Genomic DNA, 22,393 nt, shown 5'->3' on the forward strand with positions numbered 1-22,393 from the left:
GGCCGAGTGGGCGAACTGTGCCACACATATGGACATGGCCCTGTTTTACGACCGGATGCCCTTCCTGACGCCTACCCTATGTGGATGGGTGTGTTCACTATTGTGTGTTTCTGTGGTAATTGTTATATGCAATATTGTATGTATGTGAAAAGGACTGTATTGCGAAAAATACAAACACCCAGCACTCGAATAAGAGAAATAAACCAGACGTATTTAAAATCGCCGACCCGGTCGGGAATCGAACACGAGACCGTCTGAACTGAAGGCCTTGGCTCTGCCCATTCAGACAAGGAACAGGATATTGATTCATTTAAGATTTAAGGATGTTTTGGTTATAACTGTTATGTGTGTGAGTGTAATTTATTTCATGCTACAGCATGTGTTACAGGCCAACGTCACCGCTATTTGTTAACTATCCAAAGACACGCAGGAGTGCCGAAACTTTGCTCTAGAAGAGATTGTTTAACATACCGGTAAATTCACTGACACAAGCTCCCCTATTTAAAAGCTCTTTAATGCCAATCGACGAGTTACTAGTTAATTGTCAACAACTACAATCAGCACAGTAATGTTGGATTTAAGATGTGGTAGTAAGCGAACTGAAATGCTTTAACTCGTATAGGTTACACTGGACGCTATTGCTAGAATAGCAGAGGGATAGTTTAATATTTGGTTTATGAAGATTTGCTTCCAGCAAATACCTCTCGCCGGGCTGAGTGGCTCAGACGGTTAAGGCGCTGGCCTTCTAACCCCAACTTGGCAGGTTCGATCCTGGCTCAGTCCGGTGGTATTTGAAGGTGCTCAAATACGACAGCCCCGTGTCGGTAGATTTACTGGCACGTAAAAGAACTCCTGCGGGACTAAATTCCGGCACCTCGGCGTCTCCGAAGACCTTAAAAAGTAGTTAGTGGGACGTAAAGCAAATAACATTATTAAATACCTCTCAGCGAACTTCATCCACCTTTATCGAAGAACTGAGAAATGTTGAATTTTGAATGGTGTATTGGATAAATAGGCTATTAATTGTATCTATTAATCCATTGCATGGGAAATAAGTAAATATTTTCAAAGCAACGTTCAAGAATATTTATGTTATTAACATTCGTGGTCGCAGGACATGTAAACATATGTTGAAGCAGATGAGAATAATTTGGTCTAGCTACGTACGGCTAGCCTCCGGTGAAGTGAGCGTGACTTGGCACGTTTTAGCAGCGAACTCTAAAACAAGGTTATGGCCACTCATTTGTCGAGCAATGCGGAACATTAACCTAATATATTTTGATAGCTTTACGATATTAGTATTTTTACGTGCTTCTGCAGTTATAAATTAAATACCATTGTTAACAATTCAGTTTCCTTGGTAGCCGAATACGACACGTTTAAGGAGCACAAAGGAATAAATAACACGTATTTTATACTGTCATTGACACAGGAACTTATTCAAATTTGTATCTTAGTGCACTGCTTAATACTCACTGAACAACGACGTTGTCCGTACTATTAGGAATAGGACTGGCAATGAATAAAATACAAGCATACATTGCGACGTCTCGTATGTGACATTTGATTCTGTATTAATTGTACTCATTCATATGAAGAAGCAAGCCTATGTGTAAAGTCGTATCTAAAACACGCCCTAAAAACCAACGCAAAACAAATATTTCTTCGTACAGTCCGTGAAGGCCCTTGTAGGTGTGGAAAGTGAAGGCTTCCACTATCCGCACTCTCGTTACTAGTGAGGATAGTGGTTGTTTGTCTGGCCACCATCACCCTCAGGACTTAACCAGGTACTCTTATTTGGTGTAGGCCGAATGAACCTCAGGGCCATGTGCCTCTTGAGAAGTTAACATTTCCTTTCTAAATCTTTCGACTTCCTGACGAGGAATCGAACCCACGTCCTTTCAGATGAACCGAGCACGCTTTTGCCGCCTCGATTAGGCCGCCCATAGAAAGTCAACGTAGAATGTTTTAATCTGAGACCATACTGAATTTCACGTACTATTCTGAGTGTTTCATGCTCAAGCTCCCAGTTAAAACAGTAACTAAAATCACAAAACATGCAGACGATGACTGAGATGTGTGACGTAATATAAAACAGCAGTAGAAATCAATGATAACAACAATAAAACAACAGGAAACACACCAAGCGAGTTGGTTATGCGGGTTTAGTCACGTCGATTTCAGCTTGCATGCAGAAGATAGTGGGTTCGATTCCCACTGTCGTCAGTCCTGATGATAGTTTTTCACGGTTTCCCACTGTCAAATCCGGTGACAAAACAATGCTGCAGGTCACTTGCTCATTTGATTCTCTTTTAATGTAAACATGTCTGTCTATTTTGTAGACATCTGTATCGTAATAGATCCCGTTCAGAGTGTAAAAGTCTATTCCTTCGTCTTTTATTGCTAGTGACAGCACCTTCTTTACTTTTTTGCCACTGGACCGATTCGGTCAGGTCTAATACAATAATAATGTTATTTAAGTCCCACTAACTACTTGTACGGTTTTGGAGACGCCGAGGTGCCCGAATTATCCCACAGGAGTTCTTTTACGTGCCAGAAAATCTAGCGACACGAGGCTGACGTATTTGAGCACCTTCAAATGCCACCGGATTGAGCCAGGATCGAACCTGCCAAGTAGGGGTCAGAAGGCCAGCGAGCCACTCAGCCCGGCCACGGACAGGTTTTATGGCGATAATTGGTTAGGACAGGGAAGGAAGTGACCGTGACCTTAATTCAGTTATGTAAAAATAAGAAACCACCGAAAACCAACTTCAGGAAAGCCGGCGATGGCGTTTGAGCCCACCCTCTCCTGGCTGACAGCTACGTAAAACCAAGCCGCGCAGCTGGCTCACTCGATGATGACAGTTCTATTAACTTCTACCACCAGTCACTTTCACACTGGTTCACAGCCTGTCATCTATTATTTACGTTCCTACGTATGAACAGCAATTACAAGGGTTGAGTAGCCGAGTCTCTTAAGACGTGTATGTTGATGGATGATGGTGCCTTAATTCCTCATTAAAATTAAGAAACAGTTATTTTGCTTCTTGATAAGTTCGTGATCCTGGGGTTCAATACAATGAGATATGATAAATTTTTCATGGGCAATAATAGGCACTACCAGAAAGATACGTAACAGGGGTGATTCGTCGATCGCTTTCTGCTTTTAACGTTACGGGCTTTGTCCTGGTCTACAGTACGATTGTAGTCCGCAGTCGGTTGGTATTGAAAAGTGTTGTAGACCTGTGTTGATAGACTTATTGGCACGTTAAAGATCCGCTTTTCAGGGCAAGGTTTCGACATTTCGGTTTAAAATGTATTGCAATGGACGGGAAGTTAAAACACATAGCACACACTATTCTGTAACAGTTGACCTTGTTCCAGAGTGTTTCATCATTATACGCTTTTAGTTGCTAACCACTATCAGAGGATATTACAGATACGCGTTCTGCTACCACTTTCTAAGAAGTGTCTGTGGACCAATTGGACGCCAGCAGTGCCACAATACCAGGCTCAGACACCCAATTAAGTGGAAATGTGATCCCAGGCCCAAGAAAACTTGAGAAAACACTTTCATTTTGTAATGCTTTACGCTCTCTCCGTCCTTTTATGAATTTCTAACTTCTTCGCTGGCTGGGAGATGGTCGTTGATTCTATTCGTCAGTGGTCCGAGAAACTGTCTGAACACTGAAGAATATTCTATGAAGCCAATTAGAAGGAAGCAGGGTCGCAAGCCACAAAATCGAAATCACATTTGGGACCGATGAAAATGATGGCCCTTTAAAATATCATCATCATCATCATCATCTTTCCACTGGTCACATTTCACTTTCTTCTTTTTCGTACCATTCCAACATCCGCTTTGGGGTGTTCAGCGACCCAGTACCGACTTCCCAGTGAGGATGGCTCATGAAACCTGGACGCGAACGTCAAAGAAATATTCATCTCGATTGCCGAGGCATCGTGCTCTACAGGCGTAGTAATTGTAATCCATAAGATCCTAAACAGCTGTGATACTGGCCCAGTTGTATGGCCGCCACACCCCGCTCCGCTGTCTGGATATATGCCGAGGTCTCTGGAGCTAAAATTGGCGCTTCTTAGTGTTCGGCGCAAGCCCTATTTTTAGTGGCACCTTCCAACCGGTCACGGTTTGGTACATTCGCTCTCGATCCATCTCCAGTACTCCTCCTTCTGAATGGTGGGCCGCAAGTTCTAGTGCTTCTCCGTGTGTTGACAAGTGGTACATATCTTATTTAATACGTGTGTGATATAGTGAAGGTCAGAATATTACCGCAGGTCTGCATGTGTTTCCTTTAAAGTGTGCTAACAGTCTTAAAGTAGACTGTTTATATCCGGCTGCCAGTATAACGGAAACTTGTAATTCAGGTTTTCGAGTGATTCGTGCTAAATAATATACATATATATCAACTACCGAAATTTCGAGAAGTTGCTTCTACATTCTGAAAACTTAATCCTCATTTCGTGTACGATTTTATTAAAATAAATATTTTGATTATGTTATTACTTTGATTGGAGGTTACGAATAATGTTCACAGATGAACTACTCTAAACGTAATAGCAATAACAATCCTACACCTATATCTGTCTAAATTTTATCACGTGTTTGTTGTATTACAGTAGTTCATTCCTCCTTTCACGTTCCGTTCTTAAACGAAACAAAATATTACTGAAATATTCAAGTCTGAGTTTCAAAGATTTGATTGAAAAAGCTGTAACACAGTACGAAAGCTTTGAATACAGGAGATAGCATTCCTCGTGGTCTGAATCCTAGCATACCGCTGGATTGTAGGACAATCCTCGTGTTATAAACAAGGCCATTGCACTGCTGGATTTTATCCAATAATACCTTCAGTAAAGTTAAGAAGCGACTAGTTCCTCAATTGTGTTCCCTTTTGGGGAAGCTATGTTCTAAGGAACATTTCACAATTTTTCCCTTCTATTGTACCCTGATCGTTAATGTGTGATTCATACCAACAGTTGATGCCTTGGTAGAACAGGAGTAATGTGTCTGTCATACAGATTATGTATTATTCTGTACGTTAGTGTTCGATATAAAATGCAAAACGGGTTCACAGCTACGTTGGTGTTGTATTCCATTTTTCCGAAAAGGATGTCTAAATTCTGAATGTGACCCCATCCAACTTTTGATTAAATGTCAAGAGAGAAAAGTACTGTAAGGAGGAACACATTTCAGTTCCAGTTCGTTTCGTATAGGTACATACATGTTAATATATACGACATCCTTCTTTAGTTATCTGTGAAGTAGGGCATCTCCGGTGTTCCACATAGTCTTCGAGCTTTCATACCAGATAGAAAAGTGAATGTTTTCAGGACCACGCTTGTATCTAATTTTACATTAAGCGGAAGTCCATTGATGAAGGGAAATCCTCTGACCTCGAACTGCCATGAAGATTTAGGGCAAGTTAAAATTTCCTAAGTCATCCAAAGGCCCTCGGTTGTCATATTATACTCAGCGATTCAGTAATAATGCTATGTGTAAAAAATATTTTCAACTACTGTCGGTCTTAAGAGACGCCTGATGGCCAGTAATTTGCCCTGAAATAAGGTCCTTTCACTGATACGGGTCTCTCACAACAAAGCATTCTTAAAAATCAAGTGATACTGCCGTGATTCGATTCTGCAGATTTGGGTACAAAATCAAGCGCCAAGCTCTCTATGTAGCATAGTTAGCCGATTTGGCCTAAATAACGAGAGCGTCTAATAGACAAATGTACAGTTAATGTGTGTTCTTAATAATTACAATGAATATTTATCAGTCATTTCTCGACGTTATTAATCACTAAAACGTCGTCTTACTTACCTTCTCTTGTGCTCTCTTAGCTACTGAACGGCAGCTCACCACTATTCTGGCCTTCTTGTCACCATTTACATAGAGCGGAAGTCACCCCTTAACGACATTGCGAAACGAATGAACATTATCGAACTCCCCTAGTGTTGAGTAAAAGTAGTGTATAGTACAAGAGTGAAGTGCAGTCCCAGACATCTCCAGCAACATGTTCAAGAAGAAGTTTCCCTCGCTATCCAGCATCGGGGTAAGAATTACATCCCTTACAGTTCAGAGGTCTTTAATATTTCTACTCATGGGGCACATTTAGCTTGTACAGATATCTGTTTTCTGTAAACGTGTTTTGAAATATTAGCAAATTTCTGCAACATATATACAGAGGATATCCTAAAATTCACGCTCACATCTTTTATCATATCAATTCCAGAGGGAAATGAAATTGTCACTGTTAACAGGGCGTTATATCCTATAGCACGGTACGGTAACACTGTACGATGGGAAATATCAGATAACCTCTTAACATTCCGGTGCTCTATGGTGATCTACTACGATATCAGAGCCGAACAAATATTTCCGTTTTACAATGATACCGTTAAAGTAGGGATATATTCTTCAGTGACATTTTCAACTCCATTCCCCCTGGATTTATACCTGATAAAAGCCAAGGTTCTGAAGTTTAACTACGGTATGATAAAGAGTATTGTCGCAAACCGTATGATGCCCACTGAACGAAATTTTACAAGAGAAACAAAATACTGCTTATAGCCAAACCAGGTAAGTAATTAGGAAACAGTAAACGAAATGGACATAATAAGATATTTCTTTTACAATTTTTTGTACGTTTTATGGCGACAATGGGATAGGAAAGGGCTACGAGTGAGAAGGAAGCGGCATGGTCTTAATTAAGGTACAGCCCCAGAATTTGCCTTGTGTGAAAATAGGAAACCACGGAAAACCCTCTTCAGGGCTGCCGACAGTGGGGTTCGAACCCACTATCTCCCGAATACTGGATACTGGTCGCATTTAAGCGACTGCAGCTATAGAGCTCGGTAAATAATAAGATTTGATCCGCACATATGGTAGTAGGATTTTTTACGATTATGTTGAATTACTTAGGGTTTGTCTAGCCGAAGCATTTAAGGCGTACTTGGCTCACCTAAAGGGACGAGGGTTCTATTCCCCGTCAGAAAGGTGAACCAATTATAAACGAGATTTCCACTTCTGGGGAAATACATGGCCCTAAGGCTCACACAGTCTACACCAAGAGTAAGTACCAAGCTAATTTCTAGGGAGGGGGGAGGGGAGCAAAGTTGGCAGGGCGAAGATCTAACCACTGTTTGTCACTTAGTGCCGAGCACTCACCTTCCGCTCCTCCAGTGGTATAGATAAGCTGTATGGAGATGGTTACATTGAAGAATTTAAATTATGAAACTTTAGTGTAAGAAAAGGAAACTCAGATATTGTATATCATAGATAAAAACTGCGTAAAAATCAGTTTTTCCTGTTCGTTGCTGTGGTCTTGCTCCATCGTCATACTACAACTGAGCTTAGTTTGTCTAGTGCTGTCGTAAGGAAATGGCGCTTGATATAAAGAATATCCGACATAAGAATGCAACGAACACCCGTTGTATCCAGCGTAACAAAACATGTCCGTGGACATAATACGGTTTGCTCCGGACATTTACGTGAGAAACTTCGCGAATTCGCATCAAAGTCAATCTTGTCTATGAGTGGACATAATATGCTTTTCAACGGTAGTCCTCACATTAAAAATAGTTAACTACCTCTCCTAGGGTGACTTAGGAACTAAAAAATCACAAACTCAACTCTTTAATGGCCAATGGCTGTTCTGATAGAACAGACTAATACACAGTCCCGGAGAAAAAGGCATACAAATTTGACTTCCGAGGTTGAAAATGTTTAACATCTTTCCTGTTAGGTATATCTTCTTATTTCTCTCGGCGTTCTTCCCGTATAACAGGGCACACTGGTCCACTGTTCTGCACATGGCCCACCACTCTGTACAATCCGCAGATTCGATAGATACATATATAGCTAGATTTATTTATCATCAACAGATTATTTGATTATAGATGATTCAATAAAACAATATATAGCCTACCAGAAATACACCTTAAATAAATAACACTAATTTCCTGAAATAATAACCAAGTCTAAATAAAACCTAGAGACACTTATTTACAGTATATATATATTAACACCTTAAATAAATAAATGAGTACATAAATAAAAATGAATCTCCTTAAAAAATTGTCATGATTAAACTACATCTAGAGACATTTACATACACACATTTATGTATTATACAGAGAGTACCGGTACCTTACATTCATGAGGTCGTTCGCTGAAGGATACGTCGACGTTGTTCGCGCCCTTTCGCATTATGCCCTTCCGCCGACCCTTTAGCTGCCCTCTCGACCGTGGTCTCTGAGGTCAATGTTGAGTACAGTTTTTATATTGGAATTAGTATCGACACATGACTGTACAAGCGTAGACATGTTTCACATCTTTTGTCCTATGTGGGAGCCAAACGACACCAATTCTTCTCCAGATCTCTTCGTTCCTTGGCGGATTAATTTTCGCACAGCCCTCCTCATTTCCGGGACATGAACCTTCTCTTCTTGGTATTTTGTGCTGGGCCAAGGTACTGTCCCCCAATGCATGACAGGTCTCATTACTGTCTTTTCGATCTGTGACTTAAACTATCATAAGAGTACTCCAGTAACCTGCCTCCACAGAACTGTCACAATCGTACAGCATGTCAGGTAGTGGAAATCTGAAACATCATTACTTACCAGCCCTCAGCCAGCTCTCCACAGTCCAGGCAGTCTTAGGCATATATTAGTTCTAAACAGCGTGACGGTTACATGATATTTAAATCTGTTTTTATTCGGGAATTTGATTTCACTTATACTTGCACCTGGAATTCAAGGTAATTGAATAAATTTTTATCGTTAGTAGGGAATTTAATTTCGATACCTTATACCAGAGATAGCTTATTAACAGAGCTTCTATGATTAATTTTGATAATGAATTAACTTTAAAAAAGCATTGATTAAGTATTTGATGCACCTTCACGACCGTGTTATCCCTAGTTTCTCAGTTTACCTTGCTTGCAGAAATATTCAAAGTAATGGAGTAGCTCCTTTAATATCAACAGTACTGATGGCGTTTTTTTTTTAGATTAGTTTGGTCGTGGTCTCGTCCGATTCATGTATTTTAACAGCAACAGTCTTTTCCATTTTCATTACCTTCAGAAATGAATTTTCTCTTTAACTCCAGTGAAACTCCCATCTTACTTGTTTGTAGAAGAGGAATGGCTATAAACGAAGGACCATTTTCTAACATATATCACACAACATAATATATCGTCGCTGTTCGGGCAAAAGGTTATATCTCACAATTCTCTTCCTATCCATTATTTTCCTTAAGACTGGTCACACCGAGCTCGATAGCTGCAGTCGCTTAAGTGCGGCCAGTATCCAGTAATCGGGAGATAGTGGGTTCGAGCCCCACTGTCGGCAGCCCTGAAGATGGTTTTCCGTGGTTTCCCATTTTCACACCAGGCAAATGCCGGAGGCTGTACCTTAATTAAGGCCACGGCCGCTTCCTTCCAATTCCTAGGCCTTTCCCATCCCATCGTCGCCATAAGACATATCTGTGTCGGTGCGACGTAAAGCAAATAGCAAAAAAAAAAAAAAAAGACTGGTCACGCCTCTCAGCCACATATGGATATGCAGTCCATCAGAACAATTACAAGTGCATTATACAGGTGGGGTGCGTAAATAAGTCATGCAAGTATACATTCCTAGAGTGCTGTACGGTAAGGTTCATTTTCATTTATACGTAAGCAAAGGAAAATGAACACAACGAATATTGTTCTAATGGACTAAATATCCGTATGTGGCTAGGAGGCGTGACCAGTCCTAAGGAAAATAATGGATGGGAAGAGCATTGTGAGATACAACCTGAGCAGCGACGATATCTAGTCAGGGTTCTGATAAGGGCTAACAAATTAGACCGGCAAAAAATTACACGTAGCCTGCGGAATGCTGTGTCAAGTTTCTTGAAACAGTTTAGCTGTCACTTGAAAAGTACAAAACTAGCCAAGAGATTTTTATTACTAGGCTTGCAGTGTTTTATGTCCATCAACAAGTACAATAATACTTGGATTCTAATAAACTAGGCAAATTGGTTCCGATGGACTGATTTTCAACATTAACAAATGCACGTTTTTGAGAAAATGACCGAGCTCGATAGCTGAAGTCGCTTAAGTGCGGCCAGTATCCAGTATTCGGGAGATAGTAGGTTCGAACCCCACTATCCGCAGCCCTGAAGATGGTTTTCCGTAGCTTCCCATTTTCACCCCATTCGAATGCTGTTGGCTGTACCTTAATTAAGGCCACAGCCGCTTCCTTCCCACTCCTAGCCCTTCCCTGTCCCATTGTCGCCGTAAGACCTATCTGTGTCGGTGTGACGTAAAGCAACTAGCAAAAAAAAAATTGAGAAAATGAACAGGTAGTAATTGTGTATTTTGATGTTTAAATTTTAAATACTTTGTTTTATGGTATCGCCGTTTATTATCTCCTTCGATATTGTTATATATTCCCATACCAGCTGTGACAGGTAGTTATTCCAAATGTGTTTTTCCTTCGGCAATGCAAATTATGGGATGAAATGAAATGTCGTATGGCTTTTAGTGCCGGGATATCCCAGGACGGGTTCGGCTCGCCAGGTACAGGTCTTTCTATTTGACTCCCGTAGGCGACCTGCGCGTCATGATGACGATGAAAATGATGATGAAGACAACATATACTCCCAGCCCACGTGCCATTGGAATTAACCAATTAAGGTTAAAATCCCCGACCCGGCCGGGAATCGAACCCGGGACCCTCTGAACCGAAGGCCAGTACGCTGACCGTTCAGCCAACGAGTCGGACAAATTATGGGATGGCACATACTTTTAAGTCTTGGAACAAGCATCTTAATCACACACGCAAACATTACAGAGCTGCACACACAATCGCAAGTACAGAAGGTCAATGAGTTTAATACTAATCAACAATACCGAAAAGAGTAGTAGTAGTAGTAGTACTGAGTGAGTTGGCTACGTGGTTTGGATCATGAATCTGTCAGCTTGCATTCGGGAGACTGTGAGTTCGAACCCCACTGTCCACAGCCTGTGGCTTCACATTTTTACACTAGACGAACAGTGGGACTGTACGTTTATCAAGGCCACGGTCGCTTCCTTTCTAGTTCTATCCCTTTCCAGACCTTTCTAAATCGGTGTGACGTAAACAAATAACTAAAGAGGTCGTTGTTGTTGTAGCAGCAGAAGCACAACTCAGCCGTTGGGGAGGTGGAGTTGTCTAGGGAAAACCGCTCTGGCAAATGGCATCATAGGATAGGGTTCTGGTGCGAACTCGTGGGTGTCTCGCTTTTCAACTCATTCTTGTTTAGGTGTGGCCACTTAAACAGACGGCGCTTGCCTCTTGTGCTCAAGATTGTTGGATCGAATTTTGGAAAAGTGAGTAGTCATTCAAATGTCTCCATGCGATAGACGAGAGTCAGTAGATATATTAGCAAGACATTGGCAAGTTAGATACTCCCTTTTTAGGGAAAACGTCTGATATTCCAGCGTCTCTTACGGCACTGTAAGGGGTGTTTACTATTATTATTCATTTGTAAGCCATGTTTAACCATCTTCTGGAAAGCTTTGAGAATACATCAAATGAAGAAGTAGTATGATCTTCCCAGTATCGGAGTTAAGCATATGCTGTTTCTTCTTCTACTACTTCTCCGTCCTGGACTTTACGCCAATTTATTGGGGGTCGCCACTCGATGAGGATTTGCCCATATTTACGACTGGTCATGACGCCAAGCCTATGTGGTGGTGGGAATGCTTTCATTATTCTGTGTTTCTGTGGTGGTGCTGTGTTTTATGTAGTTAAACACCCAGACCTTGAGGCAAAAGAGTTAACCTTACGCATTTAAAATCCTCGACCCGCCGGAATCGACCTCGGGGCCCTCTGAACCGGCGGTCAATACGCTGACAAGAAGCTGCAGCACAGGTGCATATTGTTATTATGACAGCTCTGTATTGTCACGTGAGTTGTACTTCACCAAGAACAGTCTCATTCGTGAACATCACTCAGCCTGCCCAAGAGTGAGGAGAAGATGAGTTCCTGTTCGAGACAAGAAAATAAGTGGGGAGGAACTCCTGGCAACCATGTAACTGATGTTTCGCCAGGTCGGGCAAGACAATTTCACAGCACTCGGCCACTGTAATGACAAGTATATAGCTTATGTTACGTAAGGCCAGAGGGAAACTCCGCCTCGCAATGAGGCGCACGGAATTGCTCAACTTTGGATTGAAAGGAAATGACCTACCTTTAAAACTGATTAGAGTGATTAGAGCTTACATATCAAGTGCTACTGTAGACCTTCACACTCATTTACGAGAGACTGGGGGGAAAAAGGCAATCTTCCAACGCATGGCTGAGTGGCTCAGCTGGTAGAAAGCTGGCTAGCTGTGCCCAAGGCGGCGGGTTGTATCGCAGCTCAGTCCAGTGGTATCTCTGAAGGTACCGAGTGAGCCGGCCGTGCGGTTAGGGTCAACCAGCTCTGAGCTTGCATTCGGGAGATAGTGGGTTCGAATCCCACCTTCGGCTGCCCTAAAGATGTTTTTCCATCTTTTCCCATTTTCACACAAGAAAATCAAGTAATACTATTAGCAGCAGTCGTCTTGATAGCTCGAAACATTCAATGAGCTGTACATGTGACAAGGCTGGGTTCATTTTAATTACTACAATTATTTATGAGTAATACAGAATTGCATTGTTGTGTAATATGGTGAAATTATATTAAAAATAAATACAACACAAGCACCTTTACCCGCGACCAGACTCAAAGCTCAACAAACGCATTGCACTCATGTACAGCCTGATTTCTTGCTTCCGAGCTACGTCCGTGAGCCAAATACTTTCGTAAGTGTCCTGAGAGCGACCTTCCTGACGGGGCGAGTTGGTCGTGCGGTTAGAGGCGCGCGGTTGTGAGCTTGCATCCGGGAGATAGTGGGTTCGAATCCCACTGACGGCAGCCCTGAAGATGATTTTCCGTGGTTCCCCATTTTCGCAGCAGGCAAATGCTGGGGCTGTACCTTAATTAGGGCCGCGGCTGCTTCCCTCCAACTCCTTTCCTATCCCATCGTCGCCGCGACGTAAAGCCACTAGCAAAAAAAGAACGACCTTCCTGAGATCTGTCATTATTCACTCCAGGCGTAATCATATGTCACCTCTTAGGCTCAATGATGATGATGGTAATAATAATAATAATAATAATAATAATAATAATAATAATAATAATGTCCGGCTCCATGGCTAAATGCCTAGCGTACTGGCCTTTGGTCCAGATGGTCCCGGGTTCGATTCCCAGCCGGGCGGTGATTTCAACTTTCATTGACTGATTCCAATAGCTCGGGGACTGGGGGTGTTTGCCGACTTTATCATAGGTATAGCCCTATCCTTACAGACGCGCAGGTCGCCCATACGTCGTCAACTCGAAAGACCTGCACCTGACCTCTTCGGAGGTCACACGCCATAAAAATAAAAAAGTAATAATAATAATAATAATAATAATAATAATAATAATAATAATAATAATAATAATAATAATAATAATAATAATAATAATAATATCGCCTCTGCTAGCGTGAGCCATCGAGGCGAGGATACGAGTTTACTTTGCCCAGGCTTTCACATAACGGCTTTGCATGTTCTTAACAGTAGTCAAAATGTAAATACAAGACATAATGTAAGTTTTGAAAAAAATATTACAATATGCTTCCATTTCCTAGGGTAAATCGACATATACAATGCAGGCAAAAATTGGCCATGAATTTGCCCTATTTCTCCATTAAACAAACTGGAGCTTGCCGGTACCATAACAATCTCGACTCATAGACCAAGGAAAGAATTTTCAGTGTTATTGATTTCAGATCACTAACATACAAAAAAAAAAAAAAAAAGGTCAATGCGAATAACTCAGACGGTAGAGCGTTGGTCATCTAAGCTCAAGTTGACGGGTTCGATCCTAGCTCAGTCCGATGATATTTGAAGGGGCTCAAATACGTCAGCCTCGTGGCGATAGGTTTAATGGCACGTAAAAAATCATGTGGGACAAAATGCCGACAACTTAGCGCGTCCGAAAACGGTAAAAAGTAGTTAGTGGGAGTTAAAACCGTACTATTATTATTATTATTATTATTATTATTATTATTATTATTATTATTATTATTATTATTAGTATTATTATTATTATTATTATTATTATTATTATTATTATTATTATTATAAGATCAGTACTTTATTTACTTGTATGTTTATGACACTCCAGCTTGTGGAGGTAGACAGACGGCCTGTAGACCAACAGTAGTTACACGAACTCAGGATAAGTAACGTTCGAGTTTTCGCTCTCTGTATTTAACATTTTAATATTTGTTTTCAAAGTTTCCCTAGAACATTTCAGGATCTGGATAAACTCTGTGACGATAACGATCAGGTAGACCTATTCTCAGGGACGTAATGGACAGTGAAGACCTGCCTCTACACTGGTACGTGTGAGGTATATGCTATGAGAGGACTTCTTAAACAATGTTTAAAAAGCGGCGATCCCGGCCATGAATGTAAAGCAGTACACCTGTGGAAATCGCAACGCTGACCTCGTGTCGTCCTAATTTATGTAGGTCATTCAGTTGAGCAGTAGTCATCTTAACAGTGTAAAGTCCTTTGAGTACTGACTGAGTCACTCCGATCACGTATCACCCCTACCTCACACGGTCACTTGGCTGAGCATTAAGTGTCTTGGTAGACTTGATCCCTTCAAGGATTCTTCAGTAAGTATTTCTACATTTGTAGGCAATAAGTACATTGAGGATTTTATGATAATTTATGAAGCCAAGCCACCTCCATACAGTTCATTAAGGCCCTTGAAGGAGTGGAAGATAAATGCTTTCACTGTCCGTATCCTCGGCGGTAAGTGGGATAGAGTGGTTAGCCCTACGCCCCTCCAGCTTTGTACCCAGTAATTAATGTGGTACGCATTTTTGATATAGGTCGAGTGAACCTCGTGGCTACATGCTTCTCTAGGACTGGAAACTTCGCTCCTAAATTTTTCGACGCCCTCATTTGGAAGCGAACCGGCGACCGTTGGCATGAACCGACCATGCCTTTACTGCCTCGGCTAGGCAGCTCCTTATGTTAATTTATTATACAATTTTGTTTTCTTCTTGAACGTTACGGTCAAGGGATACAACCCCCATCATACCCATTCCCTCTGCATAGAAAACTATAAGAGCATTTGTAAGCAATTTTTATATTTTTTTATCCGAAATCAGCTGCACAAAGACTGATTCCCCAAGGGGCCAGAAGAATGTATGTGGGAAGTCAGTTAACTTCGGGAAGAAGCTTCATTGCAGTTCCATGATATCCCCAAAGAGGACGCGGTAGTAGCGCATAATATTCGCTTGCGTTGAAATGAATAGGCGCAGGAACATTCGATGGAATTCTGCAGACGAACAGCGTTTGGACCATGGAGCGAGGGGACCTATCGCCTTCCAGATTTTGTTCACTTACCTGGGTTTATACTGTTAAAAGATGATCGTTAGCATTTTTCATGGCAGAAAACTACATCAGTGAAGAGGACGGAGTGTGTAAATAGTAAGTGAAGGCAGAAAGGTTTTGTCGATCAACTCACCAACAATATTAGTAAGTTATTTTATTAATAATATAGAATTGAACAAATATCCTGAATGATGCAACTATAAGACCCTCCCTTCCCGTGCCGGAATTTATGGGATTGATTCCCGGCATAGCCGGTCGATATTATTAAAGTGCCTAGCAAAATTCTCTTCTGGACACCCGGAGTATCGTAAAACTGGTAATGATTGAAATTACTTTGACATAGTCTACTTAACACACTCTTATACCTAGATAGACCTACAACCTATACCTGTTATTGCAAACCTAGAAAACTATGCGTAGGGAGAGTAACGATAGTGGTAGTGGTAAGTGACCTGCTACACGGGCCTCAGCCATGTTTGAATTTTAGTGTCTTTGCCGCAGAAATTTTTAAAAAGTCATGGAATTTATATTAAATTAACTGGCGTGTCATATTTTCTATGAATATTAGAAGATACGGGGATAAATTTAGTGTTTCAGTAATTTAAACAATTACACAACACACCGGATATATCCCTCCTAGTATCTTGCCTTGAATGTTCACGAACGTCTCGGAAATTATACCGTATGATTAAATCGAATAATATGTTATATAACATAGGAAATAATTTGTAATAGTTTTAATATTACGATTGATTGATTGATTGATTGATTGATTGATTGATTGATTGATTGATTGATTGATTGATTGATTGATTGATTGATTGATTGATTGATTGATTGATTGATTGATTGATTGATTGATTGATTGATTGATTGATTGATTGATTGATTGAAAAATGGAAAACTAACGAGATTGTTAACCTCAATTGTTATACACTACCCTGTGTTTTCAGTCCTCTCAAACAAGTTGGGTATTACCAGACGCCGACGGTGTTTACTAGTTGCAAATACTGTTACTATTCTAATAGCATTGAATTTTAGCGTCTTGGCCGCAGAATTTTCTTTTCTTTTTCTTTTTTTTTTTGCTATTGGCTTTACGTCGCACCGACAGAGATATGTCTTATGGCGACGATAGGACAGGAAAGGGCTAGGACTGGGAAGGAAGCGGCCGAGGCCTTAATTAAGGTACAGCCCCAGCATTTGCCTGGTGTGAAAATGGGAAACCACGGAAAACCATCTTCAGGGCTACCGACAGTGGGGTTCGAACCTACTATCTCCCGAATACTGGATACTGGCCGCACTTAAGCGACTGCAGCTATCGAGCTCGGTACAGAATTTTCTATACGTGTTATATTTTCTATGAATATTAGAAGATACGGGGGGAAATGTGGCGTCACAGCAATTTAGACAATTAAAAAGCATGGTCAGCGCAGTGCTCTTCGGCTCAGAGGGCCCCGGGTTCGATTCCCGGCCGGGTCGGAGATTTTAACCATAAATGGTTAATTCTCTTGGTTCGGGGACTGAGGATTTGTGCTGTCCCCAGCATACCTGCAACTCACACACCACAAATAACACTATCCTCCACCACAATAACACGCAGTCACCTACATATGGCAAAATGCCGCCCACCCTCATCGGAGGGTCTGTCGTACAAGGGCTGCACCCGGCTAGAAATAGCCACACGAAATTATTATTTTTAACATTAAACATTGCAAGTTAACTTTCATGACTGCTGATATGTTGATGATAACCATGGAACCTTCAGTTCTTCGTGGAATCCGAACAACAGAAATGTTTTATATTTCAAAACTCCACATGCATTGAAAGGGATTCGAACCGCGGTACCTTGGTCAGATAGAAGTGATAATGTCACTTACGCTCCCATAAAGCGTTCAAAGTCGTAGTATTTATTTATTTATTTATTTATTTATTTATTTATTTATTTATTTATTTATTTATTTATTTATTTATTTATTTATTTATTTATTTTCATTTATCTATTTGAAAGTATACAGGCAGTAGGCCAAACACAATACCTTTTTAACACACCAGTACTTTTGATGCACATGTAAGTAAAAATAAATATAAAACAAAACAAAGAAAATAAAGACAAGGGATAATAATAATAACAATAATAATAAGAAGAAAATAGACATACACACACAATACAGATCTAAAGTGCATCAAGTGCACTCTATAATTAATTTCGTGTGGCTATTTCTAGCCGGGTGCAGCCCTTGTAAGGCAGACCCTCTGATGAGGGTGGGCGGCATCTGCCATGTGTAGGTAACTGCGTGTTATTGTGGTGGAGGATAGTGTTATGTGTAGTGTGTGAGTTGCAGGGATGTTGGGGACAGCACAAACACCCAGCCCCCGGGCCATTGGAATTAACCAATGAAGGTTAAAATCCCCGACCCGTCCGGGAATCGAACCCGGGACCCTCTCAACCGAAGGCCAGTATGCTGACCATTCAGCCAGCAAGTCGGACTTCAATTCTATGAAAATATAGGATTTAGAACAATGATATAAGTAAAAGAATAAATGCTTACAAGACTACAATAATACCTTAAAGAGCACCGATTATAAACAAAAAGTCAATAACATCTGCATTTATTTCAATAAAATTCAACAGTCCTTTGTAATAAAATTAATTGTTTACAATTTTGTTTGACGTTTTTAACGAAATAATTATTCTGTCACGTAGTGATGTGAGGTATATCAGTTAGAAGGTCAGTGTGGGCTGTTGACTGTCTTCAAAATAGTTATTCAGGACTTCCACATTTCGATTCAAGATGCATCCGCTTCTATCCTAATCTCAGTCCCGATTAAATATACATATACACATTAGAGTAGATACTACAGTAACTTAGACTATGACTATCTATCCACATATTTACTATACGGAGTTGTTGAACAATGAGAACAGCCCCAACAATTATACCCGGTGTTAAAATCCGCGTTAAACGTATAATTTACCTGTGTTATTTTTATGTGTTGATGAAAGCAACGGGAAACTACCTCACTCCTCATTTCCCTAGTACGCCTCTTCAGTGACGCCTAGGCTATTTATGACAGCTGTTGGCGGAGCTGCAGAGGATCAAACCAGCCTTCGGGCTGAATACCCAACATACACATACATTCTTAGGTGTTGTGTTTAATTAGTGTCATTCAATCAAGACAACAAGGTCGTCTAAAATAACGGTGTAGACTGTCTGCCGAGCCTTGTTAGTTTAAGATTCTCGCGAAGTAGGTTAACGTAGAAATCTATGGCTTCGTAATAACCTTACTTTAATCTGGAGTTTCTTGAGGGAAGTACAAAAGAGAAAATGTTCCCTGGAAACACAGAACGTTTGTCACACACACACGGGATGTTTTTGAAGAAATTGCAAGGATTTTATTTATTTATAATTATTTATTATTACTAGATTCCATTGACACAGGACATTTGTTGTAACTTGTGAATTTCGAAAACAAACACAAATTCTATATTTCTCTATATGTAGTGTTCCACAGCATCTCCGGTTTTATAAGTAATCCCACTAACAGAAAATCAAACGTGTTAATGCCATGCGGCCTGCATGTCTTTCTAGATGCTGCCCGTCTGTGAGGATGGGGCCCTACCTGGGATGAAATTTGATAAAGAAGTTGGTACAATTAGCCAGTCTCCTAGTCAGAAGAATTATCAAATGCAGGTTAAAATCCCCTACTCGGTCCGGAATCGAACCCTAGTCCCTTGGACCAAAGCCCAGCATACTAATCAGTTAGCCACGAAGTCGGGCAGGAAAATAAATTATTCACTTTGGAAGCTCACATGCAGTGAACGTGATTTGAACTGTGACCACCTTGTTAATTTGTGAAACTATAACAACAAATTTGTAACCGGGCTCGACAGATGCAGTCACTTAAGTGCGGCCAGTATCCGGTATTCGGGAGATAGTGGGTTCGAACCCCACTGTCGACAGCCCTGAGATGGATTTCCGTGGTCTTTCATTTTCACACCAGATGAATGCTAGGGCTGTACCTTAATTAATGCCACGACCGCTTTCTTCCCACCCCTAGCCCTTTCCTATCCCATCGTCGCCAAAAGATCTATCTGTGTCGGTGCGAAGTAAAATAGCAACCTGTAAAAAACAAATTGCACGTTTTAGTCCTTTAAATTAAAGAATTTCATAACGTATCCAGTAGTAAATTAGCTTTGGTACAACATTGTTCTAAGACAGAAATCAATCAGTTATGTGTCAAAATAGCTCCTCATTTTGCTTGCCCATATCTGTCTGGTATACGATACAGTGTTAACCGTGCGCTACGTCTTCTGGTACAGGATAGAGCAAGTGTTACCTTCTGTCTCAGTCTCATCCTCGAATTTGACAACGTGCAGCTAATTCAGGTATGTGCAGTAAAGTCCCTGTGATGATTGAAGTGGATGTGTCGTTCATAGGGTCGGTTTAGGCCTGTTTGACAGATTGATATATCAACACCCTATGATTCGCTGAGGATGATAACGGGAAACTAACTCATCCCCTTATTTCCCTAGTGTCACTAGTTCAAGTCCCGATGACTTCGAAATGGGACTTTCATTAGCAACAACACTTTTCGATCGGAAATGTACCAGATGTATGCATAAGTTTTTGCCGGTTTTTGTGGTAGAGAAAACTCGAAATTTTCAAGGGAAATTACTTTTTGTTTATTCAAAATATTGGCCTTCGGCTTCTACACACGTCGCCCATCTTTCAGGTAAGTTATGAATACCATGCGAGAAAAACTGATTGTCTTTTGCGGCAAACAATTCATCAAGTCATTTTCCAGCTTCTTGTAAATTGCTGAAGTGCTGCTCTGCGAGCGCATGCCCCATTGATGCGAAGAGGTGATAGTCAGATGGCGCCAGATCGGGGCAGTACGGCGGGTGCGGAAGGACGTCCCATCTAAGCGATTTCAAGGTGTTTTTCACTGATTTTGCTGTGTTTGCCATGTCTTCTGGCCCATTCCGATCGTCTGTCGATCAATGCTTGATTTAAATTAACCATTTCTTGGCGATAGCGTTGTGCATTAACGGTTTCACCGGGCAGCAAGCGTTCATAATACACAATACCACTCTGGTCCCACCACACACAAAGCATGGCCTTCTTGACGAAGCGATTTGGCCTTGGTGTTTCGCCAGGTGACAGCCACTATTTTCTCCGCTTCGGGTTTTCAAAATAAATCCATTTCTCGTCTCCCGTCACAATTCGGTTCAGAAATGATTTTCGTTCGTGGCGTTCAAGCAGCATTTAAAAAGTGACTGCGATTTTCCATTTAGAGTTCATTCAAATCATGTGGGACCCATTTACCGAGTTTGACCTTCCCCATTACTCGTAAATGTCTGCTGATTGTTACTTGTGACATATTTAATGCTCGTTCCAATTGCTGTTGAGTTTGAGTTGGGTCATCATCCAGTAACGCCTGCAATTGCTCGTCTTCGCACTTCTGTGGTCTACCAGAGCGCGCACTGTCTTTCACATTGAAATTACCACGTTGAAATTGTCGCAACCATATATGTTCTAATAGATAGAGCGTTTTCACCATATGTTTCTACCAGCAAACGATGATTTTCCACAGCGTTTTCCTTTTGATTGAATAAGAAGAGCAATGCGTGCTGCAAATGATCTTTTTCAGGCACGAACGTCGACATGATCACTGAACGATACAACACAGATGCTAGTGTTTGGCGGACTCAACTTGTGTGTGTAGGTAGGTAATGTCAGACGAACAAACTGACATATGTGTCAAATACATACGCTGCATACTGTTCGCTGGTGCCATCTCTTAGTGAAACCGGAAAAGACATATGCTTACACCTGGTATTTGTTCTGTAAGCCCTCGGCCAACACCGGAATTGAGACTGAATGCGGTGTCGATCCCACATAAAACGTGAGAAGGTAACTTCTTTTTTCCCTTCGCTTTTCTCACATTCTGGTCGGATCGTGGGTGCGAAATGTGCTCCAGATGTAGACTTGACCCTATTTTACGGCCAGATGCCCTTACTGACGCCAAACCTATTCACTGTTGCGTGTTTCTGTGGTGGTTGATAGTCTGACAGGTTGTGTGTATATATGAAGAGGAGCGTATTGGAATAAACACAAACCCTCAGTCCCCGAGTCAGAGGAAGTAACCAAATGCAGTTAAAAACTCTGACCCTGATGATAATTGAACCCAGGACCCTTTGAACCGACAGCTTCGACGCTGACCATTCAGGCAAGTTAGGACAAAACGTTGGAAGGTGACGTTGGAAAACAATCAATTTTATTTTATTAATTTCAGAGGACAGGAACTTAATGTAATGTCAGCCTCCTGTATTTGTGTGTCTAGAATACATTTGGCAACACCTTTTATCTTAGTGTCTACATACATATGTGCGCAATTTAAGTTTTGAGGCCTACACTCGGGTTTGACGTCCCTCTAATTAAAATAACCCAATTGAATGAATGTGGAAAGAAACTCAAATCATGATCGTCACTCGAAATTGGATCATTCAAACTCGCCTTGCTAATTCCATAGGGAAGCGTGTCCCATTTCATTCGAGTACGAAAATGGCTTTCAAAATTGACTGCTCTAATTGCTTTGTCTTATCTTATCTCATCTACATGGCTATCCACGTTCGTTTACCCAAGAAATTGCCAGGTCCCTGCTGATGATAGATTTCGTATCCGTGGCATGTTTCTTTGATGTGAGACTGGTAAGCTAGGTTTGCAATTGGACTCTTATTGCACGTAGAGAATTCTCTCCAGTATTTCCGCAAGAATAATCTTGTGTGGTTTGTTAAGTGTTTGCATTTCATAGTATGCTGGGAGCTAGATCATCTCCCAAGTATGAAGGCAACAGATACACTAGGTGCGAATCTTCACTCTGGTAAAAATTAAAGGGTCTTAGCATGAGGCTAAGCAACCTC

At 41.1% G+C, this 22,393-nt stretch overlaps 1 protein-coding gene across 2 annotated transcripts in view; it reads left to right on the top strand.

The window, feature by feature from the left end:
* The first annotated feature begins 4,144 nt into the window (after positions 1–4,144).
* LOC136864670 (ankyrin-3) overlaps positions 4,145–22,393 on the top strand; it is a 229,902-nt gene continuing 211,653 nt past the window's right edge. For both annotated transcript variants that reach the window (XM_067141968.2, XM_067141969.2), the window contains exons 1-2: positions 4,145–4,240; positions 5,863–6,074. In XM_067141968.2, the coding sequence (XP_066998069.2) occupies positions 6,036–6,074 (39 nt within the window). In that variant the 5' untranslated portion in view covers positions 4,145–4,240; positions 5,863–6,035. The remainder of the gene's footprint in view (positions 4,241–5,862; positions 6,075–22,393) is intronic.

This window comes from Anabrus simplex, chromosome 2 (genome assembly GCF_040414725.1).
Source record: "Anabrus simplex isolate iqAnaSimp1 chromosome 2, ASM4041472v1, whole genome shotgun sequence".
In the NCBI taxonomy this organism is placed as follows: domain Eukaryota; kingdom Metazoa; phylum Arthropoda; class Insecta; order Orthoptera; family Tettigoniidae; genus Anabrus; species Anabrus simplex.